The sequence below is a fragment of the Diabrotica virgifera genome, chromosome 4 (genome assembly GCF_917563875.1).
Source record: "Diabrotica virgifera virgifera chromosome 4, PGI_DIABVI_V3a".
Lineage (NCBI taxonomy): Eukaryota > Metazoa > Arthropoda > Insecta > Coleoptera > Chrysomelidae > Diabrotica > Diabrotica virgifera.
In genome coordinates, this window is record NC_065446.1 from 163,197,792 (window position 1) to 163,220,984 (window position 23,193).

General features: G+C 33.7%; 1 protein-coding gene across 1 annotated transcript in view; it reads right to left on the minus strand.

The window, feature by feature from the left end:
* Window positions 1-23,193, minus strand: part of LOC114336768 (dynein axonemal heavy chain 10) — an 863,661-nt gene that overhangs the window by 673,220 nt on the left and 167,248 nt on the right. Inside the window, exons 15-17 of the mRNA XM_050648469.1 lie at window positions 14,590-14,763; window positions 14,389-14,532; window positions 234-436 (exon numbers count right to left, since the gene is read on the minus strand). Of these exons, the coding sequence (XP_050504426.1) occupies window positions 234-436; window positions 14,389-14,532; window positions 14,590-14,763 (521 nt within the window). The remainder of the gene's footprint in view (window positions 1-233; window positions 437-14,388; window positions 14,533-14,589; window positions 14,764-23,193) is intronic.

Consider the following 23,193-nt stretch of genomic DNA (forward strand, 5'->3'; position numbering starts at 1 on the left):
GTGTGTATATGCGCTGGAAAGATTTTTTATGTTAATATCGAAACCAATTAATTGTGTTTAAAAGTATTTAAGATTATAAGCAGAATAAATCATTTCGTTTTTATATTGTGTTTATTTATAAAGAAAGTTTGGTTAATGAACGGTTTAATTTATTTAACAAAATTGTGACAAATTGGTTCTAATAGATATGTAAACCATATTTTAAACATTATTAATTAATATTATAATCATACCTGAGCGTTGGTCAATTTGTATAAAATTGAATTGTAATTGTTAATCATTAACGTTACTGCATTGACATTAATTTGAGTTTTTTCTTTCTTTATAGCTATCATTCTAACATTTTCCGGAAGCATAAATTTCATTGTTTCCAATAGTTCCACGCTCTTGAAACAAGCCCATAATTCATCATCAAAATTTATTTCAAATTGAAGACCTAAAATATATGAAAAACGGTTATTTTTTGTTTAGAAACTGATAGAGGTCGACAAAAGTCAGGCAACAAATTTGCATTTAGAGAAAAAATTCAGCGATAAAATGAATTCATTCAAAGAAATTACAAAAGGTATTAGAAAAAGGGTTACTGTAAGTCAGTGATACTCAACCTGCGAAATTTTTGTTTTGAAACTTCCGAGTTCTTAAAAATTTCGGCATAATGTCAAAATTAAAGTCATTAAATTGTCTGCGCAAAAAATGGAAGCTCCATTAAAGCTCTTTTTAAATGTGCAAACAGGTTTTGAAAAGTTCAATACACAGGATGTTGTTTCAAGGTCAAAACAGATTTATAATTTTGTTTAATCCGGACATGGATTTTTCTTGTGATTGGTAGTTGGGTAGTTTGGGTTCTAAATGTGGCATATGTGTACCAAATATCAAAAAAATATACAAGGTGGTTCTAAAATTATGGGTCCAGAAAAAAATGGGCAAAATCGATTAAACACCCTGTAACTCGGATATAAAGTCGGTGGAGCAATAAATTTAGTATGTCTAGAACCGACTCATTTACCTCTATTCACCATTTAAGTATTTCCGTTTCCCAATGAAACACCCTGTATACTACTACATCTTGATTGCGGCCCGCCAGCTGTGGCAATAGCTACTATGTGGCCCAGAAAAGAAAAAGGTTGATTATCGCTGCTGTAAGTGTTCAAATTGATGCTCATCTTGATCAATGCAGTTACGCAACGTTTCGCAACGGAGAGGCAGGTCCGGCGAAGTCAAGCTGTCGGCGAAGATTTTTAAATTCTCCTTCAATTGCAATTCGGAGGTCGGGAAAAGGTGCGTGTTGCTTTTGTAAAAACGTGGTCCTTGAGAAGGCCCCACAAAAAGAAATCAGTTGGTGTCAGACGTACGAAGATACGACGTAACAAAAAAACTTTTTCTTGAAGCGTAAACTTGTATCGGTTATATATTCTGAAAGGGCGTCTATTAGACGACCACGTGCTATCATGACACCGACACAACCGCCTGAAACACGAACATGCTTCGTTTCAATCTTTTTCGACAGCTTTGCCAGACTTATGTGCATTGCCGGACTTATGTCGATTTTTCGAGAGCGTTGCCTGACTTATGCCGACCTCCGTAGATGATCAAGTAATTAACCCGGGAACAGTCGCGCTCTATTCTGCCACGTAATCGGTCGCGCGTTAAATTTTGTCTAACAATACGAATTTAGACGCGAATTTACTTACAATAAATCTTTATGTTATAATATTTTTATTTACTTGTAATGCTAGAAATACTATTTCTAACAATTATTAAAGCTAATTTTATCTGAGCAAAGCCATAGATTCCAAAAAAAGAAGAAGAAGAAGAAGAAAAAGGAGAAAAAAAAGAATGTGTGTACTATGTACGCACGTAAGAAGATATTCATCTATTATATAATAGGTAATTTAAACGAAGTAAATATACTTAAAAGGTTATTTGTATTTTATTTAAAAATCAAACTAACTTTCTTATCTACCACTTTCAAAAAATTTTTATTAAAACAACCAAAAATAAAAAAAATATATGAATCGCCCGGGAATTGAACTCGCAACCTTCCAATCTCAGTGCTAACGCATTTCTAACTACTCCATCGAGGCACTAGAAATAGACATGTAAGTTTCGGATATAATTACACAACACGGCACACGACATATAGTGTAAAAATGTTATGCTTACATAATATTTTATTAATCCAAAAACACAAGAATTATAATAAATAATACATTTCCTAAAACCACTAATATATTCTTTTAATGACTTATTTGCACGGTTACAGATACATACATACCTATCTTGAAAGATTAGCAATGAACTACATACTGTCAGAACTACATACTGTCAGTGTGCGCAGGCGCGCGGTAAATGTACAATTTTACCCTCAATCGATTCGCCGCTAAAGAAGAATATCTTCAAAAATAAACCTACGCATTACTACACCCTTCCTCGAGGCACTTACAAGTGGAAAGTTATGTTGCAAAATTATTCATCAAGTTATCACGAAAAAGGATAAAATGTTAGATTTTTTCTAACGGCGCCACTGATTGCGGGTTAAAATGTAGTCAATAGATTAAAAACCAAATTAGAACAAAAATTAACTTTTATACATTGTATAAATAAAGTGTACAACTTTAATTCTAGTTCTATCCCATTAAAGTGATGGAAATTGCCACTACCCCTATTGACAAATCAAAACCAGTACATAAAAAAATATAATCTAGATCAGATAGATAAATAATTCAGATAAAAAATAAATAATATTGTTTTCACCCATTTTGGAAAAATGTGAAAACTGAATTATCCGTGTCTGTCCCAGGGATCTCTTTAAATACAACTCCTCCGTCATTAGACCAGATAAAATGATAAATGGAATATCTGATGAAACTTATAACTTAAGGATTACGAGAAAGTGAATAAAAGTAAGACTTCCGATCCTAAAAAGAATAAATATACAGGGTGGTCCTTAAGTAATTGTACAAAAAGAAACAGTAGATTCTACACTCTAAAATATTACGATTTAACCCAACTTACTTTAATAAAACGTTGATATTAAGAAAGATATAGGGTGGTAAAGTTGAAATTTAAAATTTAATTTTTCGCCATAACTTTCATGTTTGTGGAGATTTATTTACAAAAATTTATAAGTAGAGGTTTTGAGTATGAGGAATTATAATTTGATGTATCTAATAGAGGACGCCGCATATGCCACATATTTGACATAAATTTGCGCTTAACTTTTTTTGCTCTTCGAGTTAACACTTTTTTACTGATAAAATATTAAAGATACGATATTTCAACAAAAAAAGGTATACTTGTTAATAGCTTCAAAACTGAACAGTTTTCGAGATAATCGCATTTTACAAATCAACTGCATAACTCTGTTTAACGCAATTATTCCAGGCAACGAAGAAAAAATAGAAAAAACATCAATACTTATAAACTTTGGTATGGAATACTTTTATTAAGTTGATTGTTTCCAAAACATTAAAGAAAAAATAGTATACGCTATTATTTTTTTACATACATCATTAAGATAATATTAATAATCTGTTATTGGAATCAGCTACATAATAATTCTTAGTTGTGATATTTGTGCGTTAAAGCACTGAATACCTGATAAATGCTTCATTTAGACTAGAGCCAGTTTGGATGTCAAACCCATTCTCATTTAATTCATTACGTCAAATTTTAACATAGTAGGCTGATATCACGAATGATTTTGACAACTTTAAATAAGTATTGTTTCATTAACATAGTAGGCTAATGTCACTAATGATGTTGACAACTTCAAATAAGTATTGTGTCAATAAATGAGTGACTTTTGTAATATTTAGTTTATATTGGTTTATTACACAAAAGCAGAAAATGCCAAGGCATAATAATTTTTCAAATATCGATATGAGAGATATGATTGCTATTTATTGTCAGCAATATTTTAACGGGCGTGCAGCGAAAAGGGAATATTTAAGACGATACCCAGACAGGCTGCAACCTAATCACCAATCATTTCAACATATATTTCGGAATTTAGGCGAAAGTGGTTCATTTCGTCCTAAACGTGACAATTTAGGCCGACCGAAAATGATTAGGTACGCCTGATCAAGAAGATGAATTTTAACTATTTATAATGGGAAATAAGCCACAATATTATTAAAAAAATGTTTCTTATTAATTATTTATAATTAATACAAAATAAAAAGAGAAAAATCAAAGAAGTGGCTCTAATTATGCTAAACGAAACCAATTGTGTAGCAAATTCCTCGGTGGAATGCAGTAGGATGTGGATACCCATACTGAAAGAGGAAGTCAATAGAAAGAAAATACCACAATTAGTAAGTCAATAGTCAAGTTAGTACATATTTTATATTTTAGTATTACTTATATATCCATGTATTATTGATATTATTTATAATTTAAACAAAATTATAGTAAAGTCAGAATTTGGTATTAATTTTGAGAGTAAATTAAATGTAAGACCAAATACTTACGATGTCGGGATAGTATCACGAGGTTTTTCCTGGTTTTCCCTCGTGATTTACTATGAGATTTCTAACGCGAGAATTTTAATGTCACCGTTGCATGTGGTTGTCTTTTTAAAGACAGATCACATGCTATGATTTTTTGTGACGGATATTCTTGAGTTGGAGTTGATTTCATGTAATCGAATGAACTATCTTTCAGTAAAGTCGTCCCAGGAACGCAACTCATAAATATTGGCAATATCATTTTAAAGTCTTCTACTTTAAAATGTATCATATTATGTATCTGAATTACCGATATAAATGAGTCAAATTAAATAAATTATTAGAAGAATTTTTTTACTAAGCAACAACATTTTTGTTTATGTTAATAGTATTTTGTATTTTGACAATGGCACCCGATTTGGGCGTCGAAACGTTAATAAAAATCATTTTTTTAATAATATTGTGGCTTATTTCCCATTATAAATAGTTAAAATTTAAAAATGCCACAAGAAAATAGCTTCAGAACAACATCAAGAAGATGAAGTAATGGTTCGCGTTGACGATGATTCTCAAGTAAGTACACGACATTTATCTTCAGCGTTAGGAATCAGCAAAACTTCAATTTTAAAAATCTTACACCGCGAGCATTTTCACCCTTACCACTTTACACCTGTAAAAAATCTATTGCCAACAGATTTATCTTTAAGATGCAGATTTGCAAATGATATCCGAAACAGGCAAAATCTTGACCACTCCTTTGTCGATAGAATATTATTTACGGACGAAGCTACATTCACACGTTGTGGGGTTTTTAATTTAAAGAACAATCATTCCTGGGATATTGAAAATCCTCATGTTAAAAGAGAAAGGCATTTTCAACATGAATTCAAAATAAACGTATGGTGTGGAATCATTGGAAATCATTTTTTAGGGCCATGCTAGTTACCTCGTAATTTGAATGATAACTATTTACATTTTTTACAAAATGATTTTATTGATTTACTGGAAGAATTGCCATTAAACTTAAGGCAAAATATGTGGTTCATGCAAGATGGTGCACCACCACATTATACGAGAGCAGTGAGAACATACCTAGATAACAACTTTCCTGAACGCTGGATTGGTCGTGATAGTCATTTTCCTTTGCCACCACGTAGCCCAGAATTTAATCCGCTCGATTTGGTGTATGGGGAGCAATGAAACAACATGCCTACAAGAATGTCATAAACACTCGCAACCAACTTTGGGAAGAAATAAATGCTGCAGCTGTTTCTTTTCAACCAATGATGCTATTTAATATGAGACGATCTTTTATGAAACGCATTGATAAATGAATGAAGAAAATGGTGGATAAATCGAACACTTACTTTGACAAAAAGTTTTGTTTTATTCAGTTAAACTATTTCTTAATTTCCATTGAAAATAAAATATGATATTATTATGTCTTTAATTTAATATGAAATGTAAAATATTTGATGTGAAATCCAATAACAGATTATTAATTATCTTAATGATGTATGTAAAAAATAATAACGTATACTATTTTTTCTTTAATGTTTTGGAAACTATCAACTTTAGTTGAAGGTATTCCATACCAAAATTTATAAGTATTGATGTTTTTTTCTATTTTTCATTCGTTGCCTGGAATAATTGCGTTAAACAGAGTTATGCAGCTGATTTGTAAAATGCGATTATCTCGAAAACTGTTCAGTTTTAAAGCTAATAACAAGTATCCTTTTTTTTTGTTGAAATATCGTATATTTAATATGTTATCAGAAAAATAGTGTTAACTTGAAGAGCAAAAAAGTTAAGCACAAATTTATGTCAAATATGTGGCATAAGTGGCGTCATCTATGAGATACATCAAAATTATGCATCAAATTATAATTCCTCATACTCAAAACATCTACTTATAAATTTTTGTAAATATTTTATTATTACATTATTTGTAAGTATTTTCGCCATAAACATGAAGTTATGGCGAAAAATTAAATTTTAAATTTCAACTTTACCACCCTGTATCTTTCTTAATATCAACATTTTATTAAAGTAAGTTAGGTTAAATCATAATATTTTAGAGTGTAGAATCTACTGTTTCGTTTTGTAAAATTACTTAAGGACCACCCTGTATACTTAGGTTGAAGAGGTGTAATCGGAGGTGCCACATTATAGTAGCAGGAATAATGATATATTAAAGAGTTAACAGGAAAAGAAACGAAAGACAACAAAGAACAAACAAACTGGACCTGGAAAAACTGAATATTCAGGAAGATAAAGAGAAGTTCGAACAAGAAGTCGCAAATGAGTTAAGGACGCTAGAACTGCACTCCATAGAGGGCAAATGGACTAATATCAAAACAGCAGTACTGACAGCAGCAACGTCCACCCTGGGAAACAAGAAAAAGGAGAGAAGAGCAGCATGGTTTGATGACGAGTGCAGACAAGCAATCGAGGAAAGAAGTGAAGCACATAAAATGTACATAACAAGAAGAACACGGGAAAGACGAACATTATTTGAAGTCGCAAGACGGAAAGCAGACAAGACATGTAGAAATAAAAAGAGAGCATATGAAAATGGACAAATAGAAAAAATGGAAGAATATTTCAAAAACAACGAAATTAGAGGGGCTTACGAATACCTAAAAATGATAAAAAGTGGGTATAAACCTCAAACAAGTCTATGTAAAGATGAAAGTGGGCAAATAATCAGTGACCAACAGAAAGTCACAGAAACCTGGAAGCATTATTTTCAGACACTACTTGAGTTCAACAAGTAGACATGGAAGATGAAATGGGTATGATCTACGTAGAAGAGAATGGAGTAGAAGCTCCAACCATAGAGCAATTTTTCGAAGACATTCTTCTTCTTCTTCTTATGCAATCCACTAATGGATGTTCGCGATCACGTTTGATCATTTTTCTCTATACCTTGCAGTATGTATTAGGTCTCCTATGTTTTTTAGTCCTGTCCATTGTTTGACATTACGGAGCCATGACATTTTCTTCCTGCCCACTCCCCTTCTTCCTTCGATCTTTCCTTCAATTAAGGTTTGCAGAAACTGATATCTTTCATTTCTAATTATGTGTCCCAGGTATGCCGTTTTTCTCTGTTTAATTGTGGACATCAGTTGTCGTTCTGTACCAATTCTTCTCAGGATTTCTTCATTTGTTATTCTTGCGGTCCAGGGAACTTTAAGGATTCGTCGATAGATCCACATCTCAAATGCCTCTAGCTTATTCATTGTGTTTATTTTTAAAGTCCATCCTTCCATGCCATATAGGAGCACCGACCATATATAGCATTTTGTGAATCTTAATCTTAGGTTTAGGTCAAAGTCAGAGTTCGTAAAGACGTTTCTGAATTTCATGAATGCACTTCTGGCTCTTTCTATCCGACATTTAATTTCCATATCCGACATCCAGTCTTCACATAGCCAGGTTCCCAGGTACTTAAACTTTCTTACGCGCTCTACATCTTGATTGTTATATGCTAGTCTTGCATTTTGATGTTGACATAATTGACGGCTGATTATAAGGAACTTCGTCTTTTTTATGTTGATGCTAAGTCCCATGTTCTCGCTATGCTCTCCAATTTTATTAAGAAGGTTTTGGAGGTCTTCTATATTGTCTGCTATTAAGACCGAATCATCCGCATATCGTATATTATTGACCCAGGTACCATTCACTTTGATGCCGCTTTCGCATTCCTCAAGAGCTTCCTGGAAGATACTTTCCGAATATAGATTGAACAGTAGTGGGGAGAGAATGCATCCCTGTCTTACACCTCTGAGAATTTTTTGAGCTTGCGTTGTTTCATTATCCACCTTGACGACAGCTGTTTGATTCCAGTAAAGAGCCTCTATGCAACGAATGTCTTTTTGATCTATGTCGAGTTGTTTTAGTATATGTACGAGTTTATGATGTTGTACTCGATCGAAGGCTTTTTCATAATCGATAAAGCACATCATTACATCTTTCCTTTGATCGTAGCAGTTCTGAGCTAGCACTTGGGTTGCAACTAGTGCTTCCCTGGTACCCAGGCCTTTTCGAAATCCAAATTGTGAGCAACCAATAACCTTATCGCATTTTGTGGAGATTCTGCAGTGAAGAACTTTGAGGAATATTTTTAAAGAATGGCTCATCAGACTTATCAGTCGGTGCTCTTGACACTTTGTTGCGTTGTTCTTTTTTGGCAAAGGAATAAAGGTAGATACAAGCCATTTGACAGGGAATTTTCCTTTTTTATAGATTTGGTTGAAAAATCTTTGGAGTATCGTAATTCCCTCTTCATCTAACAATCTGAGTAACTTAACAGGAATTTTATCAGGTCCAACTGCTTTCCCGTCTTTCGAGGTATTTATTGCTCTAGTAATTTCTTCAATTGTGATCTCGGGACCAGATAGGTTGTTAATATCTATCACTTGTTCCTGAACGACTTCTATCTCAGGCCTCTCGTCTGCAAAGAGATTTTTGATGTATTTTTCCCATATGAGTTTCCTCTCTCTATCATCTTGTGCCATTTTTCCTTGTTCATTTTCTAAGTTAGAAAATTTCTTTTTTCTGTATATTCCAGCTACCTCCTTTAGTTTCTTATGTAGGTTGTGGTCATCATGTTGTTTTTGTAACTGTTCCATTTCCTCACACTGTTTCTTTAGCCACTTATTTTTTGCCGTTCTTATCTCTCTTCTTATGCGTTGTTGTTGTTCTCGATATTTGTCTCGGTTCCCTTGGTTTTCATGTTTTCTTCTTTCTTCGAACATTGCCAGGATTTCGTCAGTCATCCAACTTTTCTTTTGTATTTTTTGTTTATAACCTAATTCTTTTTTAACTGTATCCGTCATTGTTTCCTCTATGGCTCTCCATGTGTTGTCCAAATTAACTTCTCTTTCTAGTTCTACTTTTGTATTCTTTGTTAGTTCTTTGTTTAATTTCATACTTAATTCTCTTCTGGTATTCTCATCTTTAAGTTTAGCATAGTCTATTGTTGGTTCTGGTTTAGGTCTCCTTATATTAGTGATTTTTATTTTTATTTCTGCTAAGAGAAGGACATGGTCTGATGGAACATCGGCGCCAGGGTATGTACAAGTTCTAGTTATTGATGATCCAAATCTTTTGTTAACCATTATGTAATCGATCTGGTTTCGAACTATACTCTCGGGGCGGTCCGCTGGGGCGTCTAGGTGGTAGCTTGAACCAGGTATTAGATATTTTCATTTCTTCCTCTTGGCAAAATTGATATAGTCGTTCGCCTCGGTCATTTCTCTCTCCCAGGCCGTACGGGCCTATTAAATCGTCGTCTCTACCTCTCCCTATCTTGGCATTAAAGTCGCCCATTATGAGGTTTACTTCATGTCTCTTCACGTTACTAAGCAGTTGTTAAAGTTCTGCGTAGAACATTTCTATATCTTCTTCTGTTGAGTCCGATGTTGGGGCATAAACCTGAATTATGTTGATATTGACTAGACTGGCTTTCAGTTTGAGCAAGGCCATACGGTCTAAGAGTGGGAAGAACTGTATTACCGATGCAGATAATTTGCTCGTGATTATTATACCTACTCCCTTTCTGTGGCTTTTATCCTGGTTTCCAGAATAGTACATAACTGCCCCTTCGACAGCACACCTTCCTACATCTGGCCACCATGTTTCTGCTATCCCCAAAACATCTGTCTTCAATCTCTTTACTTCTTGGATTACGTTAGTCACCTTCTTAGCTTTATACAAACTTTGCAAGTTCCATGTTCCGATCTTCATTTTACTTCGTAAGTTCAATTGGGTTAGGCTTTTATCATTTAACTGCGTTCCCCCCAGAGATCCGATTGGAAACTGTTTATAACTCCGGAAATTTTATAATTAAATGACGTCATTGTGATTCTCTTGAGATGATAAGTAATGAAGGTGGTATCCCGTTGCCTTCCTTCATGCCATTTCTTGGCTTGAGTTTCGGCCGCCCACTCTGGGTCAGACGCCTTTTGTAACCGCCCACTCTGGGTACAGACGTTACAGTTTCACCATATCTGGTTACCTTCATTTAGTTTAGCCTGCAGACCAATGCAGTTGCCCGGGGTGTGGCACGTGGAGCCATAAGTGAGAGTTAGGTGTCTTGCGAGGACCAGTTATCAAGAACCATCTCCTGTCTATGACACTCGATGTGGTCGTTCCGATAAAAGGTACTACCTCTGCAACACAACCCTACACCCCATTACATCATATCTGCGTTATTTGTAATTGCTACGTTAAGTCGTTACATGAAAGGGGACGGGATATCGAGGCTAAAAAGAAAAAGCCAAACACAGTGGTATTGTCAAACAGAGCATTATATCATATCTTCGTTGTTATTGATACGATTTTGATGTACGCGACCTTAAATGAAAGGGGATGTGATATCGAATACGTTCCAAATGGACATTTTATCGTATCTCCGTTGTTATTGGTACGATTCTAACGTTCGGGAGAACTCCGAGACCAATGGAAAAAATTGTTAGGAATATTGGATGAAATCACGATTCTCAGTAATGGGGAAACGACAAGAGAGAGAGAGAGAGAGAGAGAGAGCGAGAGAGAGTTCAACGTTCGAGACGTTAAATGAAATAAGAGGGGGTAGCGAATATGTCGAGATAAAAAAATGACAGGGGACTACCCGGTAAGAGGGTATCATAGGAAAAAAAAACAAACATGACAACATTGCCAAAACAGCACTATGTCGTATCTTCGATGCTGTATAAAATACAAACGGGAGAGAAGGTATTGCTCCATATGAAAATATAAATATATACGATTTATCAAACAAAGCTGTATTTTGAATTTTTTATAAAAATAACGTTTTTCAATTTTTTATGTTTTTTAAGTTTATATTGTGATTTCTACTTGATCAATATTATAAATAAATAAAAAAATCCCACTTTTTTGACCTCATTTCGCAGAAAACCCCTCGCAATAAGTGGAAAAGCATTAAAACAACAATAATTGAAAAAACAATCAAAATGATGATCTTTAAATAAAAAATTTGATACAAATAGATGCACTTTATACCATATTGCATCTACTGCGCGAATGTCATAGGGTGAAAGGCACTTATAAAAAAAATATATTTTTCTACGGCCGTGCTAAAAGAGCCACTTTCACGCATGCATTTTGTTTCCGAAACTTGCACTTTCCCGCACGGTGTGCGTAAAATTAAATTTTCCCGTACGGCGTGCGGGATAATAATTATAATATATACCACATCCTATACCGACCTTATAATATAGCATTATAATATATGTTAATACATTTTTTTATGTAATTATGTTTATTTAAAGTCTACATCATTAAAAGAGTATTAAGTAAATTTGTTCCATGTTTTTGGGCATGAAAAAGAGACTTCCAATGATGTCTCATCTTATTCTATTTATGTTCAAGTTTTAAAATAGTTCCTGAGGCCAGGTTCTATCTAGTCTCCTTGTAGTCAGTTGGGATAATAAGTAATGAAGGTGGTATCCCGTTGCCTTTCTTCATGCCATTTCTTGGCTTGAGTTTCGGAGACATTAAGGCCCAGAAAAACAATAAAGCTCCGGGAATTGATGAAATACCAGCAGAACTATATAAGGTAGGTGGCGACCACCTAGCAAGTCACATCCACGCACTCATCAGAGACGTATGGCAAGAAGAGAAAATACCCGACGACTGGAAGAAAAGTATAGTATGCCCGATCTATAAAAAAGGAGACAAACTCCAGTGCAAAAACTACCGTGGAATCTCTCTACTATGTACAGCATATAAAGTCCTCACGTATATTATAAACCAGCGGCTCCAACCACTAGCAGAAAATATTATTGGAGAGTATCAGACGGGCTTCCGACGGGGAAGATCGACACTGGATCAAATATTCACAGTAAAACAGATCTTGAGCAAAGCATGGGAACACGATGTTGATGTTCACAACGTGTTTGTAGACTTCAAACAGGCATACGACTCAGTCAAAAGAAACAAACTATACTATATATTGGCTGAATTGGCAATAACACACAAGTTAATAAGACTTATTAAAGCCACAATGGATGAAACTCAGGCATGTGTACGAATACAAAATCACCGGACAGACTTTTTTAACATTTCGCAGGGACTAAAACAGGGAGATGGGCTGGCCCCAACATTGTTTAACCTGGCACTGGAGTATGCGGTTAGGCAAATGCAAACTGGACGAGGAAATCTACTGACCAACCGAACGGTTCAACTGGCCGCTTATGCTGATGATATTAATATTATGAGTAGAACATCAACAGGAGCACAGGAAACATAGGCAGAGTTAAAAACACAAACAAAAATGCTAGGTCTGGAAATTAACACAGAAAAAACAAAAATAATGACTCAGACGAGAAGAAATATAGTCCCAGAAAACATTATACATGAAGATGACATTGAAACGGTTGAAAAGTTTACATACCTGGGAGTAGAAATATATGCCGACGGATCAGAAGATGGAGAAATACGGAAGAAAATAACGCAGGCAAACAGAGCTTATTTTGCCCTCTCCCATATATTTCGGTCTAAATGTGTCCACCGAAATACAAAGATGAGAATCTATAAAACCTTAATTAGACCAATAACATGCTATGGCAGTGAAGCCTGGGCGCTGAAAGAAATATCCAAAAACAAACTCGACACATTCGAAAGGAAAGTACTTAGGAGAATACTAGGACCTGTGAGGGAAAACGGAATCTTCAGAAGTCGATACAACAACAAGCTTTATCAACTTTATAAGGAAACGCCCCTGTCAGACTTCATTAGATTACAAAGATTGCAATGGGCCGGACATGTGATAAGAATGGGAGAGGATAGGCTACCAAAACGAGCACTGAATGCTAGATTGCAAGGAAAGAGACCGGTTGGGAAGCCACGAAAGCGCTGGGAAGACACAGTAAACAGCGACGCACAAGCCCTTTTAGGAGTTTGTGTATGGAGAAAAGCAGCCACAGACAGGCAAGGGTGGGGGCAAAAAATAAAGGAGGCCAAGGCTCAATTTGGGCTGTAGTGCCATAGAAGAAGAAGAAGAAGAAGAAGAACAATGATATATCAATCAATGTATATTGTATAGTCGAGCTCGAGTATGTAGTTCCGGTTTTTATGTAATTTGCGGTTAAAAATTTATGACCGGAAGTTTGGCAAAAATGACTACAAATTAGTGAAATCGAACATATATTAATCGACGCAAAGTTACACGAAAAGTTCAAATATCGTCTTCCAGTTCTACTTCCTATTTAAAATACTCCCTCCTCCTATAAACTATTAGACCAATAATGACATATGCGGCAGAAACACGACTCGACACAGAGGACAAAAAGATTGCTCGAAACAGCGGAGATGAAAACCCTTCGAAAAATCGATGGTAAGACTCTACGGGACAGAGCTAGAGGTGCAGATATACGACGGAGATGCAAGGTGGATAACATTAATAACTGGGTAAGAAACAGAAGAATAGAATAGAATGACCACATAAGCCGAATGACGACAAATAGGGTAGTCAGGACAGCGAGAGACGGTTCCCCAATAGGAAGACGATCAGCGGGAAGACCAAGAAAACGATGGAATGACAACTTACTAGAGGCACATTGAAAAAACAGAGAGAGTCATGTCTATACAAAAAGAAGAAGAAGAAGAAGAAGAAGAAGAAGTTCTACTTCCAGTCACGTTGGGTGAAAACATATGACTTCCGAAGTACAATTTCTTAATTTATTTATTTAATTAACAATTGCTGTGCCGCAGGTTATAATTGTTTTTATATTTAGGTACAGGGAAAGATAAGAGGAGAAAGGAGAATGTCATGGTTGAAGAATTTAATGTACTAGTTTCAGTTCAGTTCTATAGAACTCTTCAGAGCAGCAGTAGATAGAGTACAGATAGTAATGATAATATCCAACCTCCGATTGGGAGATGGCACTTAAAGAAAAAGATATTTCCTTACCTAAATCAGCTAAAATATAAGAACCCATAATTTCATGCCATGTTAAATTCCTCTGAGAGTTAATTCGTTCCAAAACATTTTGAACAGAGCGGGTGCTGCATTTACTGGAATCTCTTCGACCTGAAGATCCTTTGGCTACTGAAACTTTAATATTTTTTAAGATCACAAAAGGTTCGCTAGTAATTTTTAATATTAAATTACCTTTGGTTAAACTACTCCTAGCACTTGACTTTCCTACGCCTGCTGGATGGCCACTAGCTTTTGGTGATTTATAAAATGTACTTTTCTTATTTGCACTTACTACTTTTACGATATCCATTTGTAGTGCTTTTACCATGGTAACACTGAATTTTTGAACCCAATCATCAAATTTTGCTACAAATTGAGTTTCTAGTTGTATTAAAAAGATTAAAGCAATCATCAAATTTTGCTGCAAATTGAGTTTCGAGTTAAAAAAAAAGGTTAAAAAAAGATACCAAATCGACAATTGAAATTACTGCAGAAACATCTAGACCGATCAAATAAAATTACAAAACATGTAAATCAAAATGTAATTCCTTACAGGTTGGAATAAATTTTTTATCAAAGTTTAGGTCAAAATAAACGATGTTTTCAAGAAAGTATATGATTCATAGAAGGGGACCATTGTTTAAAAAATTGAAAATGGGTAATTTTTGCACAAAATTTACTTTTTTAACTGCTCGTTAATTTGTGTTTTTATTAATGACTTTACAATTTTTTTCTGCAAAGCTGAAGAAACTGTCTTTAATATAAGAACTACTAAATTAAATTTGACCCTTACTTTATTTAAATAAATGTAAATCAAAATTGAAAAAACAAACAAGACAAAAATCAAATTTGTAAAATACATTTCCAAAAAAATATTATTTGCAATATAAATAAGCAGTATAAAACATATTGTTTAGCAGAAAAAGCTGCGTTATGGTACCAGTATACACTGAAAAAAAATTGGTTGATAAATATTGAGCAGTTTATGAGATATTTAATTTGGTTTTAAAAAATAACCATTTTTCAATTGCAAAATTGCCGTTGTTGCCGATAGAGCATACAAGTTTTTAAGGTCTCATTTCTTTTGCTTTTATGTATATTTTCGATAGATATATTGGTAAATTAACATTTCAATTAAACACCCCTCCAAAATGGCGTTTGAAAATTGGTGTAATTTGTTTAAACTTTATTTTTTTAATAACATCGCCGGGATTAAATGTTTTGAAATTATTTTTTGATATTCGTGTTCCTGGTAGTTTTTGACATATCCACAAAAAACAAATTTTTTCTCGAACAATTTTTTGGCAAGATTTGCTCTTCGAAGTTTAAAAATTCATAATTTGTTTATTTATCAATATTAATATTTAAAAGTACGTGAGTACATCTATTAATCCTACTACTTAACAATGTCATTTTTGTGAATATTTTGAAAAATGATGATTTTCATGACACCTTAAATGAAAACTTTTTGCCTGAAAATTGGCAGAGGAGTGGTTTGCAATATCTCCATTAATAATGGGTCAATTTCAATGTTTTTTCTTTAATTTGGGCCAGCATATAAAAATAATAACATCTGCATGACCCTTTTTGCAATAGATATTCATTGATTTGTTATAAACAATTTTTTTTCAAAAATTTTTTTCTGTAATATTGTGATAAATCAAAGTTGGCACCAAAGATAACTACAAAAGAGAATTTTTATTTTAAAAATTTAACAAAATAATCAATCTTTCTTAAAGAAACATAAAAAACTTTTTCCTTTGTACAAATCATTGGCAAAATCTCGCAAAGTTAATGTGAATACAATAGAAAAAATAAAAAAATATGGAGGACAACCTCTATATAAATATATGTAATATCAGTAAATAAAAATTAACAAATATATACAAAATTTTTATTGTACTACCTGTTATAAAGATTATAAATCTATTAAAATGCATATATATTTTAATATTGTACAAAGAAAAAAGTCTTTAACAAATTTTTAATACTAATTCAGTATTATTTTGTTATTTTTTTTATAAAAAATCTTTTGTGTTTATTTTTATTTATCACATCTAGAGGAAAAAAATGGAAAAAAAATTGTTTTTTACAAACTGACAAATATTTATTGTAGAAAGTGTCATTAGATGTTATTATTTTTATATGCTGCCCTAAACTTAAAAGAAAAACATTCAAATTGGTCCATTGTTAACGAAGATATTGCAAAGTTTGCACCAATGCAAAGTCTGCACCAATCTTCACGCAAAAAGTTTGCATTTAAGGTCGCTACGAAAATCATTATTTTTTAAAATATTCTAAAATTTCAACTCTATATACACTGTGAGCTCGTACGTAGAGGGGATATTTATAAATTCCTTAGCGCCAGTAGTGACAAGTCTGTAAACGTTTACCGGAAAGGACCCCGGACAAACCTTATGGAAAATAGGTCCCAGTGGATTTCGTTCATACTTTGGTAAAATGCTCTTTGAAGCATCCTGATAAAAAGTTCTCATGAGCACAACTCAATAGTATGAAGGATTTTCAAGATATAGAGGCTCAAACTCGGAAAATTATAAGATTTACGGGGTATTCAAATTCCGTGAGTTACTGGTTATTTGGCAACATGTAGAAGTTTGGATCAAGGAAAAGTACTAGCCGTCTAGGATTTTTTCCTGGCTATCCAATGGCGACCTTTACTTTGACCTTGACCTTCAAAGGACGTCATCTTCTAGAGTTGCGAGGGTTTAAGGCATTAAATTGATATAAACAGATTACTCATGGGTTTTTGGGATCGCAAAACACGCATATGCCATAAGAATTGACCTACGGATGACGTGGTGGCCAGGGCCACTGCAAGGGACGTTATCTTCTAGACTTTCGATGGTTTTCGGCATTTAATTGATGCAAATGAATTACTGGAGGGTTTTTTGAGGTCGCTATATACAAATATGCCACCAGAACAGACTCCCGGAGCACCTGGTTTCCAAGGTCAATAAAAGGGGCCCCTGGAGTTTCGAGGGTCTTTGGTACTATTGATGCAAACGAATTTTTCATAGCTTTTTGGAGTTGCTGAACACGAATACCCCATCAGAACAGACATCGGAGTACCTGTTGCCTAAGGCACGTCACGCTTTGGAAATTCGAGAGCTTTCGGTACTAAATTAATGTAAACTGATTACTCACAGGTTTTGGGGGCTACAGAACGCGAATACGCCATCAGATCCGACCCACGGAGCACCTGGTGCCTAAGGCAGGTCTTCTTCTGGAGTTTCGACAGTATGCATGTTCGGTAGTATGCATGTATGCATGTTTGTCAACCCCAAAAACCCAAGAGTAATTCATTTGATTCCTCCGAAACTCCAGAAGATAACCTGTCTTAGGCACCAGGTGCTCCTGTGTCTGTGCTGATCACGTATTCGTGTTCAGCAACCCCAAAAACCTATAACTAATCCGTTTGCATTATTGTAGTACCAAAGACCCTCGAAACTCCAGGAGCCCCTTTCATTGATCTTGGAAATCAGATGCTCCGGGAGTCGGTTCTGGTGGCATATTCGTGTATAGCGACCGCAAAAAACCCTCCAGTAATTCATTTGCATCAATTAAATGCCGAAAACCATCGAAACTCTAGAAGATGACGTCCCTTGCAGAGGCCCTGGCCACCAAGTCATCCGGAGGGCAATTCTGATGGCATATTCGTGTTTAGCGATCCCAAAAACCCATGAGTAATCTGTTTATATCAATTGAATGCCGAAAACCCTCGAACCTCTAGAAGATGACGTCCGTTGAAGGTCAAGGTCAAAGTAAAGGTCGCCATTGGATAGCCAGGAAAAAATCCTAGACCACTGGTACTTTTCCTTGATCCAAACTTCTACATGTTGCCAAATAACCAGTAACTCACGGAATTTGAATACCCCGTAAATCTTATAATTTTCCGAGTTTGGGCCTCTATATCTTGAAAATCCTTCATACGATTGAGTTGTGCCCATGAGAACTTTTTATCAGGATGCTTCAAAGAGTATTTTCCCAAAGTATGAACGAAATCCACTGGGACCTATTTTCCATAAGGTTTGTGCGGGGTCCTTTGACATAAATGTCAAAGTGATTAATTTTAAATTAAAATTAAAAACATTAATTATAAAAAATATTAGTTGATCAAAGCTGTGGTTTATATTTTTACCTTAAATATACTTACGTTTTAAATACGGAATTTGCGTTTTTTAATGTTCTGTAATATGTAATTATAAATTAATCTTGGCGCCATCTACATGATAATTGTGAAAGTATCCGAAGTAAGAATTTAATATTTCATCAATAGAACGTCAAAATGATTAGCAAAATCTTAAAAAAATCTATTAAAATTTAATTACTTTCTATCGTTGTAAATATTAAGCGATAACAATTAAATAATAAATTTAAAAATTACCGGTAAAAGTTGAATTAGTAACCGCTAGGAGCGACACCAGCGAAGCTCAGAGCGTATAGAAAGGACATTAGTAAGTAGTAGGGTTGATAGATGTACTCAAGCACTTTAAAATGTTAATATTGATAAATAAACAACTTATGATTTTTTAAACTTTGAAAAGTTAGCTCGGCAAAAAATGGATCTAGAAAATTTTTTTCGTTTGTGTGTCAAAAACTACTATAAACACGAATACCGAAAAATAATTTCAAAATTCTTAATTCCGTCGATGTTATTAAAAAAATTTAAAAGACAAGTTTTAAACAAATTACACCAATTTTCAAACGTCATTTTGGAGGGTTGTTTAATTGACATTTTAATTTGTTAATGCATTTATCGAAAACATTATACAGGGTGTCCCAGACTAATTTAGCCACGCTATATCTCTTAAACGAATAGATATTTTCGAATGGGACAAAATAGTGTATTCTACTTTTCATACACTTTAATATGGCGTAGAAAAAATCATCCCCTAAATATTCATCCCTTAGTTACAACCCCTAACTTTAATTTTTTTAATAGCACCCTGTATATTTTTTTTAGTTTTGGATGTGGTCTTCTATCGTCTATTCAACACATTTCTTGAAAATAAAATCGGTTCGTAAATAACCAAGAAAATATCAGTTTAGTTTTGTTAATTATGTGTCCTGGACTAAATTATCCAGGCTATATTTCTTAAACGAATAGAGATTTTCGAATGGGACAAAAACTGATCTATTACATTTGTAATACACTTTAATATGGCATAGAAAAAATATTATCCCCTAAATATTCATCCCTTAGTTACAACCCCTAACTTTATTTTTTTAATAGCATCCTGTAAGTTAGGGATGAATATTTAGGGGATAATATTTTTTCTATGCCATATTAAAGTGTATTACAAATGTAATAGATCTGTTTTTGTCCCATTCGAAAATCTCTATTCGTTTAAGAAATATAGCCTGGGTAAATTAGTCTGGGACACACTATTAACAAAAATAAACTGATAGTTTCTTGGTTATTTACGAACCGATTTTATTTTCAAAAAGTGTGTTGAATAGACAATAAAAGACCACATTCAAAACTATAAAAAAATATACAGGGTGCTATTAAAAAAATTAAAGTTAGGGGTTGTAACTAATTGATGAATATTTAGGGGATGATTTTTTTGTACGCCATATTAAAGTGGATTACAAGTAGAATATATCACTTTTTGTCCCATTCGAAAATCTCTATTCGTTTAAGAGATATAGCGTGGCTAAATTAGTCTGGGACACCCTGTATACAAGCAAAAAAAAATTAGACCTTAAAAACTTGTATACTCTATCGGCAACAACCGCGATTTTGCAATTGAAAGACGGTAATGTTTTTTAAACAAATTAAATATTTCATAAACTACTCAATATTTATGAAGCAATGTTTTCCAGTTTATACTGGTACCATAGCGCAACTTTTTCTGTAAATGAAAATGTTTTATAGTGCTTATTTATGATGCAAATAATATTTTTTTGGTAATTTATTTTTTTAAATTTTGATTTACAATTATTTAAATAAATGAATAGTCAAATTTAATTTATTTTTTAATTTTAATTAAATTATTTTACCTCGACACCGTAAGGTACAACAGGGCGGCTTAAGTAAGTAAGTAAGTAAATTATTTTAATTTAATTTATTTAAAAATTTATTTAAATTAAATTAAATTTAATTTAATTGTGGCTTATTTCTCATCTAAATAGTTAAATTTAATTTAGAAAGTCTTATATGTACAAAAGATTGTTTCTTTAGCTTTGCAGAAAAAAATTGCAAAAACCTTAACAAAAACTTGAATTGCCGCAGCAGTTAAAAAAGTAAATTTTGTGCAAAAATTACTCATTTTTAATTATTTAAACAATGATCCCCTCGTATGAATCATATACTTTCTTGAATATATTTTTTGTTTTGATCTAAACTTTGATAAAAAATTTATTTAAACCTGAACGGAATTACATTTTGATTTTATTTTAATTTATTGGGCTAATCCCCGAAGAATACCAGTTAATTAATAAATACTGTAACGATGGCACCGTTAACGTTCTCCCTCTCTCTCTATATCTATTTCCCGCACTTCCACCAACAACCTACCACTACCATCGAGGCGCGCTGGAGATGTAACACTGTCAAGAGTATGAAACGCCGTGACCTACTACACACAACTGAGTTCGATCCGGTGTATTGATCTGGTAAAATCACGGCGACCGGCGCCGGTCCACCTCTAGCCTAGGCTGAGTAATGATCAGTGGGGTAGTTCTTTGCCTCACCTATCCGAGTGTGTTATTATTTTTTTTGACTGGTAACTTCATCGATACGCAGCCTCGTCAATGTTATTTATAGACCAGTGAATTTAGCGCTAAAAACACCGGAATAAATCTATTTTAAAATTCAGTACTTAGAGACTAGTTTTTGCATTGTGTTCAGGATGATGTCAGGAAAAAATTCTGCTATAGAAAAATGGATAAAAATGCATAATTGCATTTTAAAATGCATAATGGCAAACCGTACAAAATAGTAAAAAATGAAGGCTCACAAGTCCAGAACTAATAAATGCCAAAAAACAAACAAAAATCAACGACTACTGGCTGCAGAAACCAATTGAAAGCAACAACCGATTCAGCGAGCTGTCAGAAGAGGAAGAAGCGTCCGGTAAAAATAACGAAGCTAATAAGCCAAATGACAAACCGAAACCTCCACCTAAAACAATTTACAATGTAGAAGCTATAGATCGGTTACATGAGTTGATTCAAACCGTAACTAAAAATTACACAGTTAAAACCACTGGCCACGAAACCACCAAAGATCAGGTTTTGAGGCAGAACATTTCAATACACTAATCAGCGAACTGGATAAAAAAACACCCAATATGATACCTTCAGACCAAAAAATGAGAAAACCTTCAGATTTGTATGAGAGGACTTCATCACGAAGCAAATACTGAAACTATAAAACAGTCATTGCAAAAACTTGGCCATGAGGCAACAAATATCCACAACATAAAACATAGAATTACAAAAATAGCCTTTTCTATGTTCTACATTGATATTAAACCCAATTAAAATAACAAGGAGGTATATAGTACACGAACCTCGGAAACAATATCGTTAAATGCGAACTTCCATACACCAAGAGAATAATACCTCAATGCACTAGATGTCAAGCTTTTGGTCACACCAAAGCTTACTGCAGGAAGATTTTCAAATGTGTCAAATGTGCAGGACAACATGAAACAAAAGATTGTTCTCGCCAAACAAGAGATGAAGATGTAAAATGCGCCAACTGCGGAGGAAATCACCCTGCGAATTACAGAGGCTGCAATGTACACAAACAATTACAGCAACAATTGTATCCTGTACTACGAGAAAAAAGCAACGCATTATCACAAATTCAACAAACAGCTAACAGATATATACAACCTGCCCAAGTAACAAATAAACAAGTACAAACCAGTCAAACAATAGAAAATATTCAGCCTGTCAGCAACATGGCTAAACTAGAGGAGATGTTAATCAAACTAATGAAGCAAATGAGGACAATGTTAAATTTACTTACTGCAGTCGTTAATGCCAATGGCCTATAACAACACGTGTTAGAAAAAATAAAAACCTTCCTCATTGAGCAAGATATCGACATAATGATGATTTCTGAGTCACATTCTACAGATAAAAGTTATCTTTGTATTCCGAAATACAAACTAAACTTTACAAAACATCCAGATCTTATAGAGTATAGAGGTACTGCTATAATCATAAAAGAAAACATCAAACATTTTTTTTTTTTTTTTTTTTTTTTATTTAATGGCATAGACATTAGTCATTCAGCCAGTTGCAATAAACAAAATACAATCCTAATCCTAATACAAGATAAACAGAAACAATATAGTAACACAATAAATAATACAATACAATAATAATACAATAAAAATAATAATGGAACTCTGATAAAGTGATAAAACATTTATGACAAAAAAAAAGATGCAAATCTGAACTTAAATCATAAAAAATCTCATGCCCGCGTACAAATCTTATAGGACTGTGCGTGTATCTGACAAGAAATCTATAATGATATTGTATATTTGTTGTGAGCCTGTAGCCAGCAAAGACTGTATATTGAATGGTGCATGCATATCAAGTTGAATTAAATTTTTATAGAGAGAGTTTGAATGCTGTTGAAACTTAGTACATTCAAAAAAGATATGATCAAGATCACCCTGCTTTCCGCAATGTTTGCAATTATTGTCTTCAATCACATTTATTTTATATAAATGACTTGGATAGCAAGCATGCCCAAAACGTAATCGATTTATAGTTGTTATATATTTACGTGGAGCTTTAAAACTCTTAAAC